Source organism: Lycium ferocissimum, chromosome 9 (assembly GCF_029784015.1).
Source record: "Lycium ferocissimum isolate CSIRO_LF1 chromosome 9, AGI_CSIRO_Lferr_CH_V1, whole genome shotgun sequence".
In the NCBI taxonomy this organism is placed as follows: Eukaryota; Viridiplantae; Streptophyta; class Magnoliopsida; order Solanales; family Solanaceae; genus Lycium; species Lycium ferocissimum.
This window is the reverse complement of record NC_081350.1, coordinates 21,524,212-21,545,451: the sequence shown is the minus strand read 5'-3', so window position 1 is coordinate 21,545,451 and position 21,240 is coordinate 21,524,212. Positions and strand designations below refer to the sequence as shown.

Genomic DNA, 21,240 nt, shown 5'->3' with positions numbered 1-21,240 from the left:
AAAAATTACAGTATATATACAGAGGCGGATCCAGAATTTAAATTATGCGGGTTCAATCTTAAGATTTTTAGTATTGAACCTATTATATTTTAAAAGTAATGAGTTCATATATACTATATATTACAATTTTAATAATTTTTTACACATAAATTTATGCTCCGTGTCGAAAGTTAGGGGTTATAGGGTAAATTTTCTGTGTTTATATGCATAAATTAACTTTTGAACACCCTGAATAAATTATATTTAGCTTCTTTTTTTTTTTTCAAATCCCCTGAATGAAAATTCTGGATCCGCCACTGGTGGTGGTAGTGTCATTGCGGTAGATGAGTGATAGTAATAGCGGTGATGATTGTAAATGGCTAGAGAGGGTGGCGACCGATTGTGGTAATTGATGGTTGTTGTTGAGGATGGTGGTCGTAGGTGGTAGGTGGTGGTAGTTGACAATTGTGGAGATGATAGTGACAGTAATGGATAGCGGTTAAAGTGGATGGAATAGTAATAAAATGACATTTCACAGAAGTCCTTGAATAGTCCAAGTAGCATTTTATATGATAATAAAAATTTGTTATGAGCCTTACATTCAGATATATTTAGGCTCATTAAGGGGCTATAACAAACATTGTATTTAAAGTACCGCTACAAAATAATACAATATACTAAGTAACTTTAATGCCACGCTGAAAACGCCTTTATTTTTAAAAAAATATATAAAGGGGAGGACTTAGGACTAGGAGACAAATACAGTGTTGTTTTCATTTTTAATTTGAAAGACGTGTACGTTTCTTTAAAAATGAAATGCTCGTTATACTCGAACACATGGCCTCATGCATGGAAAAGTTTTATCATGTGCGAGGCACACCACGTCGTACTTGAGTGAGGGTAGCTACTGTTTGACACATGAAGATGTGGATCACACCCTTCAGTCCTTCACCACTCTACTTTCTCTTTTTGTCTGCTTCTCTCTCTCTTTTGTTTTTACCCTCCTGCCCCAAATACTCTTTCTTCTTTTTTGTTTCTCTATGAAAAGAAAATTGAAGTTTCCTCCTCTTCTACTTTTTATTTCTCTGAAGTTTCCTCCTCTTCTACTTTTTATTTCTCTTCTAATTATAAAAGGAGAACCTGTTAATATATAAGGTGCTTAATCACAACAATAACATACTCAGTATAATCCACAAGTAAGGTCCGGAGAGGGTAGAATGTACGCAGATCTTAACTCTACCTTTATCCCATAAAGAAGTTGTTTCCGATATACTCTCGGCTTAAAAAAAATGATAATGGTGCTTAAAAAATAAATAAATAAATGATAAGAGTGTCTTTGAGACCTTCGTGAGTCAGCATTAGGGGTGTCCACAATTTGGATAAAATTAAATCGATTCAGATCGCAAATCGACTAAATAATTGATAGTTATGTGGGGTTAATTTATTTTGGTTTTAAATCGTAAAAGCCCGATAATATTTGGTTTGATTTAATTTATTTTGATTTTGTTAAAAAATAAACCGAGCCAAACCGATAAAATAATACAACTTTTCTAATTATATATATAATTTTAAATACTTTGTTTATTTTTTTATTAAAATTTTATTTATCTTGATTAGGCTAATAAATTTAACACCGTAAGCCCATTCCTATTCATGGATCTAATTCCACTTATTCAAAACAAAGATTTATGAGATTTAACTAAAAAAGTTGTATTTCTATAACTAACTGCTTCGTATAGTATTTATATCCATTTGAAAGCAAGATTTCTATTCATGGATGTTGTGTACTTATTAAATGATACATTCTTTACATCAATGAGAGATACACTTTAATGTATGTATATATTATTTACATATTTATAACGGGTGATGCCTTCACCATGTTGAGTATAGTCTTCTTCTTTGCGTTCTTTGACAAAACTATTGGCACCTGTAGATATCATTAAGTGATAATTAGATGTTAATGCTCATATAACATATTAAGCTACTTTTAACTAACAGTTTAATTAGAGCATATGCACATAAACACATCAGGACGGCACATGTATACCCACATCAGGAAGGAAAATATTTTAAGGAAAAAACAATAAGTGTACAAGCTGCTCAAATCAATCATGCCAAGCATGGTGTACGAAGTTCCAAAGAAATCAAGCAACACTATTAAGAGCTTCCATTATAGTCAAGTAAGCTTGAGAAAATGGAATATAGATACTCTAGCTGGGAGACTTAATTAGAGAAATGGAGTATACATTTTAGATGAGCAATGAGGCCCAAGATCAAATGTTTAGAACTTTCTTTACTGACAATTTGGTCATTTCATTCACATTTCTCATTTCAAAAGGTTAATAACAGGACCTTTGCCAGACTCAATAAACCTTAACAGCATTGCATGTCACAAAAGTAGAAACATAGCTAAAGAATATGAAAGGAGGGAACAGGGTCCGTAGCTCATGTGTTCAAGCAGGGTTTTGGCGGTCGTCTTCTATAGTCCTTAAGCATCTCGACCCCAGCTCATAACTGAACAAACTCAGGCTCCGGAAAAGGAGAATCTAGGAGGTTGAATGCATAAAATGGATTTCTTTCAAGAAATTTATCATTCACCTATGCCCATATAGTTCTACCTAAAAAGTTAACAATATATACCTAATTCTTGTCCAACAACTTCTTACATTCTGAAAGAAGTGAAGTACCTTCCTTCTTAATTTCCAAGAGTAGTTCTACATACAACATTTTCCACACACACACACACATTTCTTTTTAAAAAAATTATTATTATTAACCGATACAAAAAGAATAATAATTTTGATTCAAAGTCAAGTCAATTCCAGATGTTCGCTACTCCGCAGTCCTTTAATTTCTCTTATCTTAAAGCTGTTTATTTTACTGTCTTCATTTCTTGGACATGTTGCTTCTAAGATAGAGGTGGAATCATGCTTGAAGACAAAGATGTATGTATTATTACTTTTGAAAAAAGTTGATTATCATTTGTTTTATATGATGCACTAGTTGATCTTGCTTCTTCCTCGATTAATAAGAAGATTATTGCAGAATGTATCACTAAACTATGAAGAAAACATAAAAATGAAAGTAAAAATAGCTAACCTGAACTGTGTATCACTGGGAGAAGGCCATTGAACATAGAAGCTTAACGCTAGAAGCTGATGAAATTTGAATGCCTGAGAGAAAATGAGCGATATGAGTAGGGAAGTAAAGCCAAACATAAAATGAAAAAGCATTAGCAGCTTATAGCATATAGGAAGGCAAGACCGGTGGTGGATGTTCAGTTATATTACACCATTTAAAGACACATACATAACAACATCAAAAATGGCATAAGCAATGTCAAACACGTATGCTCTTAAGGCTAAGATACGAACAAAGAAAAAGTTTCCGGTTTAACAGACCGATACACCCTCAGATATGAATTTATTTCCAGGAAGCAAACATGTTGAACGGGAATCTTAACTGACTCTTCTATACAACAACAACATACCCAGTGCTTAACTGATTCTTCGATAATAGTAGTAGAAATTTAAGGAATTCTTCAGATAGATATTTTATTATTTTTATATTTCTTCATTGATAAGGGATTTCAATTAGATATTTTATTATTTTAAAAATATAATTTATATGCATAAATTGTAGATGCTTCCAGCAAAAAGGGGTTCAGAAGTCTCTTGCTTCCACATAGATATCCCAACTTCTACGAGTAGTTTGGGTGAAAAGGGACAGAATCAGAACAATGAAGATACATGAATATGGAGAGAAAAGTCATTATCTCTCTTTTGGTACATATATAAAAAAACATTTTAATTAAATATATATGCATCAAATGAGAAATTAGTCGTTCTTAGATTGCTATATGTATGGTAGAATTAATAAGCATGAATATATAGCATTCAAACCATTGATGATATCCAGAATATATTTTAGAACTAGTATCAACTGGCAAATTCATGGATGACATTTCATATAATAACTGATCAATATAAGGAAACAAATCCAAAAGGAGGATTTAGGAGGACATCAAACCAGGTATGGATAATGGCAGAGTGGCCTTACAACCAAATAGTTGATAAGCAGCCGATATTTTAGCCGCATGAAAGCTGTGGTTGTTATATCTTGTCAACAAGATACCTTCCAAGGGAATTGATAGGCTTGGTAGAGTCGAAATATTGCATTCCCCTGTGTCTAATTTTAATTCGAGCAAGATAATCTGCTGCAATCCATGCAAAACTTAACATAACAGTACTTGAGACAGCATCTGGCATTTGCAACTCCAGTGATCTAGTCACCCAATCAGGATGGTAGGTGACCCGATACCATGCAGATGCCTTTCTTTCATACATATCATTCTTCTCATCATCGGGAAGCACCGGGTCCATATGCTCGAAAACATTCCTGAACTCCTTCCTTAGCGTATTATATGCGTGCTCCAGCCTCTTTTTTAATTCCCCTTGCTTCTTAGAACTGTACTTTGGCATGGACCATATATGTCCAGTAACCACCTCTTCCTCGTTAACTTTGTATTGTCCTAAAAGTCCATTCAACTGACCATCATAAGAACATTTGCGGTTCCATGCATCATCTATAAAAGCTTCGAATCCTGGGATCTCAAGATTAGTGTCATATAGGATGTCTTCGGGGACAAACTCAAGTCCAGCAGATTCTCCACTCTCTGCATCTTTCACTCGCCTATATAATTTGCCCAAAATTTTCTCTGACTTGTATGATTGAAATTCCTCTTTCCCCATGAAGTCGGGATACATTTTTGGTTTGAGTTCAAATGGCATGGTGACAAGTTTTCCGGTTTTGGGGAAATCAACGGCTAGAGCAGCAAGCTCCGCCAATTTAAGGCACTTCTCATCCAAAGCTCCAAATTCACTGAGGTCAGCATGAACCACATGTGCGTTGCAGATTTCTCCTAGACTGTCTTGGACCATGTTCTTTGAAAAAAATTCTATTATGTCCTGTAAACAAAGAAAATGATATTTAAAACTGAAAAATAAAATACAAAAGAATATTAGGCAACCAGTTGAATTATCCAACCAATAACAAGTGTCATAAAGTAGACTTAAAACTCCTGATCAAGTGCAAAATCTGTTGAATACACCCATATAGCACAAATGATCACAAATATTTTGAGCCATGAAGAGCACAAGATCTATTATAGGTGTGTGTAGCTTTTTTTTTATTCTAGTGAGTGTGACTTCAAAAAAAAGAGTCTCCTTCTTCTATTACAACTAAATCCATTATGGATAAACCATACAACTTAAATATGATCGAATGCAAAGGAAAATACATAATCAGGAAGCGTCAAGTTGGGGCGCATAATACAAGAAAAGTGAGCAACAATTATATCTTACTAATGCAACAAAGCTCAAAACAGCTGTTAAAAGATAATATTAGCTAAAGAACAAGTAATGCTAGCTTTTCAAGAAGGCTTTGATCAGCACTCTAACCAAGTGAACATTACGCTGTAAAACAGATCTGGAAAAGATAACCAAATATAAGAAGAAAGCTGCAAGAAATATCATTATAGTTGGGTAGGTACCGTATGATTAACTTGACGACCCAACTGTTTAACTTGTGCAGGTGCATAATCCATTGGCATCCAGCTTTTCTTACTGGGTGGGATGAGATTTTCATCCCAAGTCACAAAGTAGATGTCACCGTCAAGGTCACTTCCTGATGCTTCATTTGAATGTGGTCTATCCCCCTTCTGAGGGAAGACCAGACAATCATAGAGATGGCGCAAACCAGGAACATCGACAGCCTCCAGAATCCTCACATCCCCGGGATGAAGACACGGGTTCTTTGCAATTACAACAAGCCCCTTTATTACTTGAAGATTTTTCTTTATATCAACAAACTTTGGACCATGCTTAGCAAAACAATTCTCCAAAGAAGGGCTTGACACTTGAACAAAGCATTGGCCTTGCTCAAGTTCGCCCAATTCATCCAAGCACCCCATCAACCACCGTCCCAGAGGAACAAATATCCTTGCCTTATTCCTGAGGTCGCCAAGTTGAGCAGCTCTAATGCTAGCCAACATCCTTCTTAAATGAGGCTCACTTTGAGGTTTAAAGCCCGCACTCAACATTATAGCCGCTGTGTTTCCTGCCTCACCACATGAAGCTGTAATGATATCAAAAGCCACGTCCGAATCCACGAGTATTTTATCCAACCTTGATAACATTTCCTTTTGCATTTCCCAAAATATTTCATTTTTAACGTCCAAGGAAGAGAGCAGGATTACTATTTGCCTGTTCAGAAAACCAGGTAGTAATCTCGTCCAAGAGCAGATTTCAAGGATAGTGTGATTTGAGTCAAATTTCTTCATACTTGGCCTCAGAGAAAGGAGGATACTATCATTCTTTGCTGGCCAACATGCGATAACACCTTTACAACCAGCATATCTTATCTGATAGGCACAAGGAGGATTGACACTTAATTGCAACTTCTCTGCAATTTCTATAGCTAGATCTGCTGACATCATGCCGATTCCATCAGAGAAAACATACCCATTTCTCTTTATATCTGGAACCTCACTTGGAAGGACTTCCACTGTTGCATAGGTTGAGGAAAAGCACTGTCCGATCCTAGCAGCACATTTTGCAATATTCCTGTTACTGAACCTCCCCATCCAGTTTATGATGTCGGGCACCCTAATTTTCGCCTCTTCTGCAAAAAACCAGGCAGAACGATCCCTTAGCTGGTTAGCTGAGAATGCCAAAAAGGAGTACTTTCGCCCACACAAATAAAATCCGTTACTCAGAATACTTTTCAACCTTTGGAAGATTGCAGTTCTTTGGGGATTAGAATTTGATGTAATTTCTCTCACAACGGTAGCAGCATAGTATGTCAGAACATTCCTATTCAAATTCTGCATGCCATCATCCATGAAAGTAACTCGCAAAAATCGATCTGAAACATGTTTATAATTCCTGAGGACTCTATTGGATAGCTCCACAGTTGGCGGAAGACAGTATGCTCTGGTTGGGGTAATAACCAACCTCCTAACCTCTACAACATCAGCCAACTCTCCAGTTCTCTCGAGAAGGTTAGGATTTTTCAACAGCCATCTCTGGATGCATGCTAACTTCTGAATAGCATCATTGACAGGATATTTGTAAGAAAACATGTGCTTCAGTGCAGCTAAATTAACCGCTTCCTGATGCCTTCTAAGTAAAGTAAAAAATTTATTAGTCATCTGATGCTGATTAACTATGCCTTTGTGCAGAACCGCATTCACCAGAAACAAGACCTTAAAGCTTATACCATCACGGTTCTGGAAGCAGAAGAACGGTTCTGACATGGACACCCCAAAATCAGGCTCATCTCTCAGCCGGAGCATCTGCTTGTTACACTGTTCTACCATGGGAACCCTATTTTCACTGAAATATTTCATGGCTTTCTTAAAGCTAGGACCATTGCAAGGTCGAATTGAAATACGGTACGTATTCAACCTACCAATGGCTCCACTACATGTAATATCTGTAGTACGGATCCATGGGTCATCATCGTCTAACAAGTCAAATGCTACTGACTCTTCAATATCATCGTCAGCAGTTCTATAGAAAACCAAGGGAGATGAAGCCAGCCTCAACAATATTACCAAAGACGTAAAGTCTTTATATTCCTTTATCTCATCGATTTCCCTAAGCAAAAACTCAATCTTAAAATCGCATTTTATAACGGCATGTCTTGCTTCACCTTTGAAAGAGAAAACAGTATCCTTTGTGAAAACTATTTTGCATGTCCCGTTGAATGGGTCCACAAGAAAGTTAACACCTGTATGAGGTCCCCTCCAACCAACCACAAAGTCATCTTTACCAACCAGTACTCCTATTTCTACAGTAACATCCGTAAACTTAAAGGGCATGGTACTTCTTCTCCTCTCATTCAAACGAAAGGGATTCTCAGGACCCAAACTAAACTTCAAAGGCTTGTCTTCTAATAAGATCTCATTACTCCTAGAAGCAGCAAGAGCATTCTTTGCGGACTCTGAAGATGCAAAATGAACGAATGCATGAGGTACCACTTTTTCGTAATAGTTCATTCTTTGCACCTTCTCTACATCAATGTCATAAGTTGGGGAAGAGTCAGGAGGAGTGGATGAAGTCTTTAATCTACACCTCCACACTTGTCCAAATTGTTGTTCCAGATATTCCGAAAGCATTTTCGCATTGACATCATTGTTGAACCCAGCTACACTGATTTGAGTCACTACGAGATCCTTTACAGAACCCTCTGATTCCATCTTTTCCTTCGAAGAGTCACTAGTACCAACCTCCAAGTTCACCTGTTACATGACCCAATATTTTTGAATAAAACGAAACAACATAACAGATCTTATAGAATGGACAATGTATGAAGCAACAAAACATTTAACTATTTATAGAATACGATACAGCATCAGGTTGCTAAGAAAATCTATATATAATCCTGGAAATCATTGTTCACAATTATACAAATCGAAATGTTGATTATTCATTTAGACCACATGGTAACCTTCTTAAACATCCTTGATCATTTCTACCTTCTAAGTACAGAAAAAAAATTAATAAATAAACTAATCAATCAAGAACAAGAAGATGAAATATATGTGCACTGCATTTTAATAATCTGGCAGCAATGAGACACTGTGAAAGACGGAAAATCAAGGAAGCAGATGACAACACGAATTTCTTTACCAATTGAAACATCTGTAGATCAGTATTTTTTTTACTACCTTTAGGTATTAGTCATGTAACTCCTTTACTACATCTGTTTATCAGATATGTTTGAATTTCACTGGAAAACCTAACCTTTCAATACAGATATAAGAACATCGTATTTAGCTGCCTCTGAAAATAAGACATTCAGCTAGCAATAAACAAGCTCAGAATAGAACTCTTAACCTGAATTTGAATTTCTCTGAAGATGAAAACTTATATAAACACACAACTTTACTTGCAAAAACATGAAGTGAAGCAAGTAGGAAAAAATATAGTATGCATTTGGAAAAAGAAATACTTTGGTGTCCTATTAAGTAATTGTGTTATAGCAGCAGCTCTACTCCTCTAGAAGAAACAGAGAGTGAAAAATAGTTGATCAAACAATATTATGCCTCCGAAATCTCACCCCTTGATTAAGGACAACTGACCAATTGATGCAAATCTAGATTACAACTTCAAAATGATATAAAACGTAAGAAGGTATTGTCAATTGAGTTTTTTTTTTTTCCGCATAAATAGAGGAACCACTTTCTGTAATTAAGGAAAAAGAGAGTAGTGTATCAACAATGCAGAAGTGAAGCAAATGATCAGTTGATGCCAATTTGGACCAAAACTTGAAAAAGATAGGAGCTAGTAGTATAAAAAATACATAAAACAGAAACCGCTTTCTGTAACTAAAGAAAAAGAGAAAACTGTATAAACAATGCAGCCATAAGTGAAGCATATTATTGATAGATGCAAACTTAATTCAAGAACTTGAAAAAGGTAAAAACTTTCAAGAAACCCACTAACCGAGTGAGTGATCAACAAGAAGAAAAACACAAGGGGGAAATCAGAGCAAAAGGATGTGTATACAAGGAGTGATCGAGTGGCCTATGAATTGACTCTTTTTTTTTTTTTTTTTTAATGGTTTTGCTTCTTGAAGAAGCTTACAGTTAGTTAAAGTGAAGTGTTTAGGACACACTGAGGGTCTGGGTAACACGCGGGAAGGATGCACCTATTTGCTCTTTTTTGAGCAAGTACGGAGAATATTTGCAACCAAAAGATTAAAGAGATTGAACAATTCATTTTACTTGGTTAAGTTTTCAGTCAAATAATGACATTTTTGGCCTAATTAAATAACCATAACAGAGACTTGTTTTTGGGCAAGTTACATATTTGCCCGGTGAGTCAAAAACATTGTATTCACTAGTCAAATATACAAATAATATGTATTATTTTGTATTAAAAATATTTATTTGCTGGCTATTAGTTTAGGGGCAGCTATTTATGTTAATTTTTTTACCCCTCTTCAAATATTATAAGTATGCAACATGAGCTCTCAGGGATGAGCCATCAGATATTGTTTAGTGGCAACTAGGACCGGTTATTGGGTAAAGTCATCAAGGTCTAAGATTTAAGCCCCTAATTTTTTAGGGCCCCACTTTTTATCAATATAAGCAGTGTTTTAAAAGGCGTTTCGGGGCGAGGCGTACCTAAATTGCCCAGAGGCTATGGTGGGGGGGCGAAAGTATCGAAAGGCGTACGCCCAGCAATTTGGGGAGTACGCCCGAGCATTGGGATGCGTTTTATAATGAGGCATAAGCCCAAGGTACTTCTTCAAATTAAAACCAAATTTGCTCCATAAGTCCTTAAATTAATACTCAAATTCTGAAAGTCCCTTTGTTTTTTTTTATTGGCTAGAAGCCCTAATTTATTATCTTTCCCAATCCGTATGTTGTCCTTTAGTCTCCCACTCTCCCATAAACAACGAACAATCAATTTTCTCCAAAGACAAAGAGAACTCCATTCTCCATTCCCCATAGCAGCAAATTAAGAGTTTATATTGCTGGTTAGTCATCCTCTTTGTTCCTCCATGTAGACAAATTCTTTACTCTTTTCAACTCAAGTTGCTTTTTTCTCTTCTTTTTTTTTTCACTGTTAGTTTGTAAATATGTATGTAAACTAGTTTTTCAAGTTTATTATTGTTTCTCTTGATTTCGTTTAAAATATATTAGGAGATTATATGTGTGCATGCTTCTATGTGTGTTGATTGAAAATATGAGAAAGTGGGTAACTAGGTAATGGGTATAATGTTGATTGTTGAATAACTTTGATTTTTGTATTTAGAACTTCTAATGTAAAGTAATTTTCAATGGGTAAGAAAATAAGTCAATTTTTTTTTTGTATGAAAAGTGCACTACATTGTAAAATTCTCTCTGTGATTTCCTAATTTGTCCTATGGTGTTTCTTATAAAACACTGATCCGAAACATGTGAAAACCTACTCTCATGGATGAAACCTACTCTCAAGAAAAGAGACTAGATAAAGTGTATTTTTTGATCACCTGAATGTTGAATTCTTCATTTTGTTCCCAAATGGGAGTTGATGTATTTATGCTGAACTTTCATAAGCAAACTTGTGCTAGTAAGTAGCGTATAATGGATTGTTTTGACTAGTTTTTGTGGGGATGGAGTACTATATATATATATACTTCACTTATTTATAGTTTTCTTCAATTTTTATTACCAATTTTAAGATATTTGTTGTAATTATATTATTTTATAAAATACTCAAATTTAAATACCCGTGGGGCTTACGCCCTGTGCCTCGGGGCTTACGCCCGGGCAAGGCATACGTAAAACGCCTCGCCTTACGCCCGCGCCTTTTAAAACACTGAATATAAGATTATTTTTTTCTTTGAAAAATATAAAATACTTTCAAGTGTCAAAATCATATTTTTTCCCATCTAAGATATGTTCTTCTTGACCATTTTATTATGCATGTATAGAGTATTTATTACTACAATTTAAATATGTCAACTAGAAAATATGAATTCGATTATTTAAAAAAGAGAGAAATAAATTGAATATTTAATACAATCTCAAAAATGAGCTCTTGATAATTTTTTATTTTAACAAATAATAAAAGACTAAGGGTGTATTTGGTATGGAGGAGAAAATTTCTCAGAAAATGTTTTTCAATTTTTTCACGTTTGGTTTGTCAAAATTTTAAAAAAATATTTTCTATAGAAAAACAAGTTCCTTAAAAATGAGAAAAATGACTTCTAAAAAAAAAAAAAAAAACAAGTTCAATAAGTGACATTCTACATTAGTTATTTCTTAGCCATCCTATGTATGGAAGCATTTTTCTTTTAGAAGAAAATTAAGGCCTCACACTGAAATTTTGGTTTAGGCCACCGAAAGAGCCGCCCCTGGTGGCAATAACTTTTTCTTATTATGTTAGCCATGCAACTTTTAGTACCTGCTTTAAAACATCTGATTTCATATTTATTTTTCAATTTTTGGTTGTATTTACCTGCGTGTGTTTTAACCTAAAGGCATAGGGATATGTATAGTTGAACGTAAAGTCTAAATGTATTCAATTCCTATACCACAACGCTTTTGTCTCGTGATTTCTTCTTGTTAAATAGTATAATTAAACTATTATTATCACAAAGACAAGTGAAAAAATACACCTAATAAGAGGTGGAGTGAGAATTTAAAATTTATGAGTTCCAAATTTGCCATTAAACTCAGAGGCGGATCTAGGATTTGAAGGTGGCGGGTGCCACAATTTCTTCAATGTACATCTTGTTAGGAACGTGTATTTGGGTCGAGTCCATCTCTTTTTAGTTTATTCGGGTCAAATTAATAGGCTTTTTTTTTTATTTGCAAATATGAAATTACATTTCAAGAAACAAACATATTAGCATCTTAAACAAGGAATCACACCCATTAAAAATAGAAGCAAAATCAACATTTTCACCATGAGACTTGCATCTCTTATGTATATTAAAAAATGAATTTGCACAAGTAAAATAACATCTTCAATAAGGGAATTACACCAATCAAAATAAAAAAAATAATAGAAAAACTCTTCAATAGGTAAATACACCCCATAAGTAAATGTGGAATTAGATAAACTACAAGTTCTCAAAAATAAATCATAAATTTCATGTGTTTTTTAAGCGGTGCTTATGAAATTTCCATCACAATTTAAGTAGTAAAGTGATTTGAATTAAATTTAACAATTATAGAATAGCATAAAATTTTATAATACACTCCGTCCGTCCATTTTTATTTGTCCATTATACTAAAAATATATGTTCACTTTTACTTGTAAGTTACATAGTTTGAAAAACCAAGATATAAGTTACCACTTTATACCTATTTTACCCTTATTATTAAGTACTCCAATTCATTTCTCATTTTATTTATTTCTTATTAAGGGTGTCCCAAGTCAAATATAGACAAGTAAACACGGACGGAGGGAGGAATAAAGAAAAGAAATTATTAAAAAAAAAATTAAATTTTGATCTCAATCCAAAACCCATTGAGACCCAAGTTTTTCGATTTAAATATTCACATATTTGAGATTAAAAGAAATGCTTAATTTAAGAGATTTTGGAGTTAAATTTGTGTGTTCTCGTTAGAGATCACAAATAAAATAATAGAAAAGAGGAAAGGAAATATAAATAATAAAAAGATAAATAGAAAATTGGGAGAGCCGAAAAGGGAATTACTGGTACAAAGTAAGTAAAAAGCACAAAGAAAAACGGAAGTCAGAAAATGTTCAAGATAGATTCAAACTTGTGTCTACCAGCCGTGGCACCTTTGTCTAATTTACGACTGGGGGTGGCAGGATCAAATATTTAACCTAATTTGAGCAAATTACAAAATAAGTATATAAACAAATTATTAATCTAGGGGGTGCCATGCCTCCCCCATCCTAAAGGGTGGATCCGCCCCTGATTAAACTTATAATTCGTTTTAATTATTGAGTTCGCGCGATTAAATATTTATACATATTTAATGAATTCCCTAATACAATACAATATCTAAGCAAATGCTACTAAAATTATTCGAATGCGTATCTAATATTCTAGCTCCCTCCTTGCACATAATTATGATAAACTCAGTTGTGGCACTTATACAGGTTTAGGCAATAAAAAGAAACACCGCTAATTATTCAAACTTTACGTACATTGGAAAAAAGTGAGTATATATACAACACGAGGAAAAAAAAAAAAGAACTAAGAACCAATTGATTCTTAGGCTGTGTTCAGTATGGAGGAAAATGTTTTCCTAAAAAATGTGTTCTTGGAAAATAAGTGAATTTCTACTTATTTTCTCATGTTCGTTTGGGTAGTGGAAAATAAGTGAATTTCTTACTTATTTTCTTATGTTCGTTTGGTTGGTGGAAAAAATATTTTCCAGAAAATACCCACCCAAGCCCCACCAACTCCACCCCAACCCACCCTCTCCCCAAAATTTGAAGTTTTTAATTTTATTTTTCTAGATTTTACGCACCCCAACCCCTCCCCCCCCGCCTCAAAAAGTTTCTTAAGAAAAAGTTTTAAAAGTTACTTTTGTTTGGATTTTTACACCATGACACCCCCCCCCCCCGACAACCCCATCACCCCCTCCAAAAATTTTAATTTTTAACCACGCAAACTTTCAATTTTTATAATTTCTTAATAAAGATAAAATTAAATAGCAAGTAGAAAATTTGGGAGGGGGTAGGGGGTGGGTGTAGAAAAAAAAAAAGAAAACTTTTTAAAAATTAAAAAACAATGGAAGGGTGGTGGGGTGTCGGGGGGAGGGGGGGTCGTGGGTGTGGGTTGGATGAAAAAAAAAAGAAACTTTTTTTAAAAAAAAATTAAGAAAAAAGAAAAAAAGAATTAAGGGGAAGGGGGGAGGGGGATGTGTTGGTGTAGAAAACCCAAAAAAAATTTTTTTAAAAAAAATTGAGGGGTGGAGATGGGGGTGGGGCTGGGGGTAAGGTGCGGGAGTGGTTGGGGTTCGGTTGGGTAGGAAGTGTGTGGTGCATGGGTTGTAGGAATGGTTGGGGTTTGGTAGTTGGGGGGTGAGGGATGGGTGGTGCAAAAAACCAAAAAAAAAAAAAAAAAAAAAAATTCAAAACAAAATTAATTTTTTTTTTTTTTTTTATTGGAGGAGGGTGTTGGGTTTCGGGGTGGGGGTGGGGTGGTGGGAGTGGTTAGGGGTGGGTTGGGTGGCGGTAGGGTGGTTGGTGGAATGCACTTGTGGACTTGTTTTCCCTACTTTTATTAGGGAAGTCATTTTCCCCATTATTGAGGAACTTGTTTTCTTAAAGAAAATATTTTTCAAATTTTTTGACTAAACGAACATGAGAAAATTGGAAAACATCTACAAGAGGGGCACCTAGTTGCATATGAGAGCCGGAAGTTGAAGGATGTGGAGCGGTGCTATGCCACCCACGAAAATGAATTGTTGGTTGTTGTCCACTGCTTACGCCTTTAGAGGCACTACCTTCTGGGGGGCCCGTTCGTGGTGAAGACGGACAACACGGCTGACAGCCATTTCATGACCCAACCAAAGCTAAATGGTCGTCAGGCCAGATGGCAGAAACTTTTAGCAGAATTTTCACTTCAACCTGGAATACCGAAGTGGGAAGACCAACCAAGTTGCGAATGCACTAAGTCGAAGGGCTGATCTAGCATCGGTGTGCCTACTTGCCACTCTTAGGGGGAGTGAGGTGGCCACCACCATAAAAGGTCAAATCCAGGACCTCCTCACCAAGGATCCTTCTGCGCAGTACTTGCTCAACCTAGCAGGTCAAGGAAAAACTCGCCAGTTCTACATGGAAGATGGGTTCCTGAAGGCAAAAGGAAAGCGACTTTATGTTGCCAAAGTAGAGGATCTGCGAAGGACTCTTCTGATGGAATGCCATGATACTCTATAGGCGGGCCACCCAGGAGAGGAACACACCATGGCACTGCTACGCCATGCTTATTATTGGCCCCAGATGGCAGATGATGGTACTCAGTATGTGAAGACTTGCCTAGTATGCTAGAAAGAAAAGTCTGACCGCTTAACACAAGCGGGTTTGTTAAAGCCATTAACGATCCCAAAGAGGCCTTGGGAAAGCGTTTTATTGGATTTCATCACCGGCTTACCCAAGGTTGGAGATCTCACGACTATCTTAATTGTGGTTGATCGGTTCTCTAAGTATGCTACGTTTATTGCGGCCTCAAAGTATATATCAGCAGAAGATACAACTCGACTCTTCTTCACCCATATTGTCAAGTATTGGGGTCTGCCCAAGGACATCGTCAGTGATCGCGACTCTCGCTTCACTAGCAACTTTTGGACTTAGCTCTTTAAGTGCCTAGGGTCCAAATTGAGTCACAGCTCAAGTTTCCACCCACAATCCGATGGCCAGACGAAGCAGTTCAATGGTATGTTGGAGGAATATCTTTGGCATTTTGTTACCGGCTCACAGAAGAATTGGGTGAAGCTATTGGATGAGCTCATCAGTGTTTTAATTCACAAAAGAGCTCAAGCACAAACAAGAGCGCTTTTGAAATTGTTATTACCGGATAGCAACCACTACTCCCACACACTGTGAATGCTTCAAATATGTTAAAATTTCCATGAGCAGCTAGCTTCTCGAAAGAATGGAAGCAGAATTTGGAGATAGTGCGGAGCTATCTTGTGAAGGCGCAAAAGCGGATGAAGAGACATGCAGATCAAAATTGTCGCTTTATGGAATGTCAGGTTGGGGACAAGGTGATGGTAAAGATCTCAAAGAGATACCTGTTTGCAGGGGTCCATGACCCATGCCTATTGCAAAAATACATTGGATCTCTATCCATTGAAAGGCGCATTGGGAAGGTAGCATACCAGGTTGATACCCCATCTTGGTGGAAGATTCATCATGTTTTCCATGTCACTTTTCTAAGGCCTTTTCGAGAAGACACAGAGGACCCATCACGAAGCCAACTCACAATACCCAGTATTCGAGGCCCACAAGCAACTGGGAAAAGGGTAGCAGAAGCCATCATCAATGATCAAGTCATGCATGCGTCAAGGAAAGATCACTAAGATTTCCTGGTGAAATGGCAGGGATGTGACGCAGAAGAGAATACGTGGGAGAGAGGTACCAGCCTCAACGCCTACAAGCACCTGATTGATGAGTATCTTACAAGTAAAGAGACGAAGACGCCGCCAACTTAGGTGGGGGAGAATGTCATGGGCGGCTTTCCAGCCATGCCCCATGACCCCTTGGATGCGCCCTATGGCGACATGGCAAGCCTCGCAGCGCCTAGCGCCATGGACGGCCCCGTGGTCTTGGTTGCGCCAAGTGATAAGGTTGCTTCTGCCTATGTCACCCCATCAATGTCCCTCGCTAGCGTCCCTATACTAGCTGCACCCCAACGCGTGCCTAGCGCCCAACTACAGTGCCCATGCCCGCGCCGCTCCTGGGCGCACGATAGTGTCATGATCCGAGGGTGCCCATGGACCTGCTCTAGTTTAGGTCCCTTTTGATGTAAATATAGAGTAGTTTACTTTCTATATTTTGCATTATGATTCTCCAGCAAAGTTATGTCTAGTCCTGTAACTTTGGTTTTTCTTTTTAAAGTACATATAGGGGGGATCAAGCAATCAAAAACTTTCAAGCAAGCAATCAATTATCTGTTCTGGTGTCTCTCCCCCTCGACACCGCTTGGTCTCGTTGTAATAGCTTTCATTAATGCAATCAAGCTTTCTTTATTTGTCATTCTCACTCACTTTTCTGTTCTCTCAATTGCTCTTGACATTAGTTTTCCCGTACGGCACTGACAATCTCGTCTAGCGTACGGAGGGGACCCCGGTTGGCGGATAGTAACTTTGGAAACATGGTTTCTTAGCCTTACTTCGCCCTTTCAAGAAGTCTCAGAAAGGCGCCGCGTAACAGTTGGAAAATGTTTTCCTCCATACCGAACACACCCTTAAGAACCAACTAATTCTTAAATTAAGTTTTCGTTATACTCAAAACATTTTGAAATAAAAAATAAAACCCATCTAATTAATCAAGATCGATCACATTCTGCGTCTTCGCCTTTATCTTGGTCAACATATTTTCCACCGAAGGCTTTGAAGTTAATTTATCATTGAGACCAATTTGTATCAAAGTACATAACACTAAAACAAAAGGAAGTTGAATATTAGCATTCAAGATTTTAAAATACCACGAAACAAAGGAAATTACATCATAAAGATCAATCAAGACAATGGAGAATAGAAGGATAGCAAATGTGAGTAAGAGGCAAACCAAGATGATGAAGACAGCAAGAAGAAGAATGCATGAAATGATTGAACCATAAAGAAGTGCAACCAGAATTAGCTCAATATTTGGTACCATTTGTCAATAGGGAACAATTAATTGAATGAAGAAATAATGCTAGAAGATGTGGTACGTAATATATATTTTCATTTTGCTTGTTAGGTTGGGAGAATGTTTAATTTGGAGAAAAGAGAGGGAAGAGAATGAAGTAAGTTCCACTCATTCTTTCTAAAATTATCCTTATCAAGGTATATAATTACAAATAGTCTTCAATAGAGTATAAAAGAGAAAAGGTATCGTAGCATAGAAATAGGTCCATAAGTTTTTTTTGTTTTTTTTTGTTTTTCGTTATTGGTTTAAAGCTGTTTTTTCTGATTTTGATAAAAGTTTCCTTGATGACACCCAATTTGGTCCCACCTTTCCTCTAAATAATTTATTTACGCTTCCTAGTCATTAATAATCAACTTTTACTTATTATTGTAATTATTTCCATTTTTAATACAACTATTATATTGGTAATACTATTATTATTACTCTTATTATTAACATTAGTACTATTATAATCATATGTTGCTATCATTCTTACGTATTATTAGTAATAATAATAATAATAATAGTCACTACGCTAATTACTAAAATTATACTCCCTCTGTTTCAATTTATGTGAATTTATTTCCTTATTAGTCTGTGTCAAAAAGAATGATCACTTTCTATATTTGGAAACACTTTACCTTTATGCAATAATTTATAGCCACACAAAATATACGTGACTCATTTAGGACCACAAGTTTAAAAGTCTTCTCTTCTTTCTTAAACTCCGTGCCTAGTCAAATAGGTTCACATAAATTGAAACGGAGGGAGTAGTTCGTATTACTAGTATTATTATTTAGGTAGTATCTTTATATGTATATTTTCTAATTATAATATTCATATTTTATTTAGCTATATAGTAGTAAATAGTAGTAAATAGTATGTGTTATAATTATAACATATTTAAAATTAATAAGATAAGGAAGTCAAAGAAAATGTTGTTGTAGGAAAAGGCACCATTTCAGCCAGTTATATCCAACACCATTTTCAACCAATAGCTAGCCTCCAGCTCAATACCCTTAACTAAGCCCAAATCTGTTTAACCCCTTTTATCAAATTAATCCTAGCAGCCCACATCATACATTAAACACAAAACGAGGGTCTCATCTCCTCATACTCCAAAACAGCCGCCCTTTCCTCTTTTCCTCTTTAGTGAAACTTCACCATCTCCATTTCTCACCAACAGTCTCTGCCTCGCCAATTCTAGTAAAATCTTATCCCTTCTTTTGATGCTTTTCTCCAATGTTCATCTCTGACACAAATTTGGTCAAACGAAAAGAGCCAAAAAAACTTTTAAAGAAATCTGCATTTTCAGAGATTTGATTCTCTATTCAAACGACCATTTCGTTCTTCAAATCCAGCCGAAAAAATTGAGAGTTAAAACCTAGTTCTTCACCTATAAATACGACCTTTAAGATCTCAGCCAACCATCTTTCATCCCTGTAGTTCTAGACAGCTTAGACATTATAACATTTCTATTATCTTTGTCCAAATACTCTAAAAAGAAACTTAGCTCTCTGTAATCTCTCAATCTCGGTTTAACTCAAACTAGTTCGGGTTTCAACCCCATTCGTAAAAGAGTAGACCTGAAACCTCAAAGCTCAGTTCACTGCACCTAAAACAGCAATATGGAGTCTTTATACAAGACTCTCTATACCAATATAGAGTCATCACGTCTCATCTTCTTTAACTCCATTTCACACCAAGAAAACAAGTGAAGTTACTTGGGATGCCCATGGCGTTTTTCTTCGCTTTCGTTTTTTTCATTTGTTCCGTCTAACTCTTTATGTATGAATGTTGATGTGTGTGTTTTGGGGTTTATTTCAAATTCTGGTTTGTGATTAGGAGTGAATTTTTTTTTTTTTTTAATCACTTAAGAGTCTTTCCTTATTTTACAATAAAAAAGTATTTAAGAAATCTGTTTCAGTACATCTATAAATTTTCTAGCCAACCCTTTTCCTAAATATTCAATTTATTCACCCTTTAAACTAGCACCTTTATTTGGCAAACAAAAAAAAAAAAATTCCCTTAATTTAACTTTCCGGTCCACTTTATTTCGTTGGTTTAGAACTGTTAGGGGTCGCTTGGTACGAAGGATAAACATAAATAGTCCTGGGATAAGAATTTAGTAATTCCTTATCCATTGTTTGGTTAGTAATCATGGGATAAGTTATTCCGGGAGTAAAAATAGTCTTTGGGATAACTTATACACGCCACAGGTGGAATAAGTTATCCCCGGATAAGTTATCCCGAGATAAGGAAGAAACCTGTTCTTTTTAGAAATTATCCAATTATAATACTTTTAGTCCAACATACCAAACAATCAATAAAAAATAACTCTAGAATAACTAATTCCAGCATAACTTATCCCAATATAATTAATCCCAGTATAACTATTTCAGCGTAATTTGTTTTTTGAGCCAAACGACCCCTTAACGTTTTGCTTTTAGGAAGCTATTTTATCACTTGTACAATTTTTGGTTTCTAACTAAGTACTTAATTATGTTTTCAAAACTAGTAACAAGATCGTAGATTAAATTTAAGTCCAGTCGGTTAACCGTTTTAATACAGATCTTAAAGGGTGATTAACACCTTCCTTTTAGATTAAATGAACCCTTGTCTAGAATTTTAAGTTTAGTAGACTTTAAACGGAGTTAATCTTATGTAATTGATAGGTGTTCTAATTCACCTCTAAATTAATAAGGTGACGACTCTTTAAGTTAGTTAAATAATTTAGGAATCACCAATATGTTGTACCTTAATTTAATCCGGTTAAAATGGGTATAACATTCCTCTTACGTGTTTAGAAGTTTACCAGATTTTGTTTCAAGAACTCTAGATCTTTTTTAATTCAACAATTTGGTATCCAAAACCAATTGATCCGGCTAATTCGGGTTTATCGTAGAGGCGGAGTCAGAATTTCAATTTTATGTGTTCAAGCAGGTTTTTGGCCATCGTCTTCTATATTCCTAGCACGTCTCGACCCTAGCTCATAATTGAACAAACTCAGGCTCCGGAAAAGGAGAATCTAGGAGGTTGAATGTAAAATGGATTTCTTTCTAGAAATTTATCTGAAACATGCCATCATCCCATCCAGTTTATGATGTCCCCACCCTAATTTTCGCCTCTTCTGCAAAAAACCAGGCAGAACGGTCCCTTAGCTGGTTAGCTGAGAATGCCAAAAAGGAGTACTTTCGCCCACACAAATAAAATCCGTTACTCAGAATACTTTTCACCTTTTGGAATATTGCAGTTCTCTGGGGATTAGAATTTGATGTAATTTCTCTCACAACGGTAGCAGCATAGTATGTCAGAACATTCCTATTCAAATTCTGCATGCCATCATCCATAAAAGTAACTCACAAAAATCGAAACATGTTTA

At 35.8% G+C, this 21,240-nt stretch overlaps 1 protein-coding gene across 2 annotated transcripts; it reads right to left on the bottom strand.

Moving 5' to 3' along the window:
• Positions 1-1,720: 1,720 nt before the first annotated feature.
• LOC132029876 (RNA-dependent RNA polymerase 6-like) lies at positions 1,721-17,933 on the bottom strand. Of its 2 annotated transcripts, none has more exons than XM_059419268.1 (5): positions 17,757-17,933; positions 5,534-8,284; positions 4,012-4,949; positions 3,082-3,155; positions 1,721-1,909 (listed from the first exon to the last, which is right to left on the bottom strand). In XM_059419268.1, exons 1-3 carry the CDS (start codon positions 17,844-17,846, stop codon positions 4,095-4,097), a joined length of 3,696 nt encoding a protein of 1,231 aa, XP_059275251.1. In that variant the 5' UTR covers positions 17,847-17,933; the 3' UTR covers positions 1,721-1,909; positions 3,082-3,155; positions 4,012-4,094. The 2 variants fall into 2 exon arrangements, with proteins under 2 accessions (XP_059275251.1, XP_059275252.1); XM_059419269.1 differs by having other exon boundaries at positions 4,042-4,949.
• Between the last annotated feature and the right edge of the window lie 3,307 nt (positions 17,934-21,240).

Coding starts and splice junctions, on each gene's coding strand:
- LOC132029876 (XM_059419268.1), bottom strand. CDS start 17,846: ATGGTACCAAATATTGAGCTAATTCTGGTTGCACTTCTTTATGGTTCA. Junction 8,285..17,756: donor TTGCTGTCTTCATCATCTTG/GTTTGCCTCTTA, acceptor GTCATGTAACAG/GTGAACTTGGAGGTTGGTAC. Junction 4,950..5,533: donor GTCGTCAAGTTAATCATACG/GTACCTACCCAA, acceptor CTTTGTTTACAG/GACATAATAGAATTTTTTTC.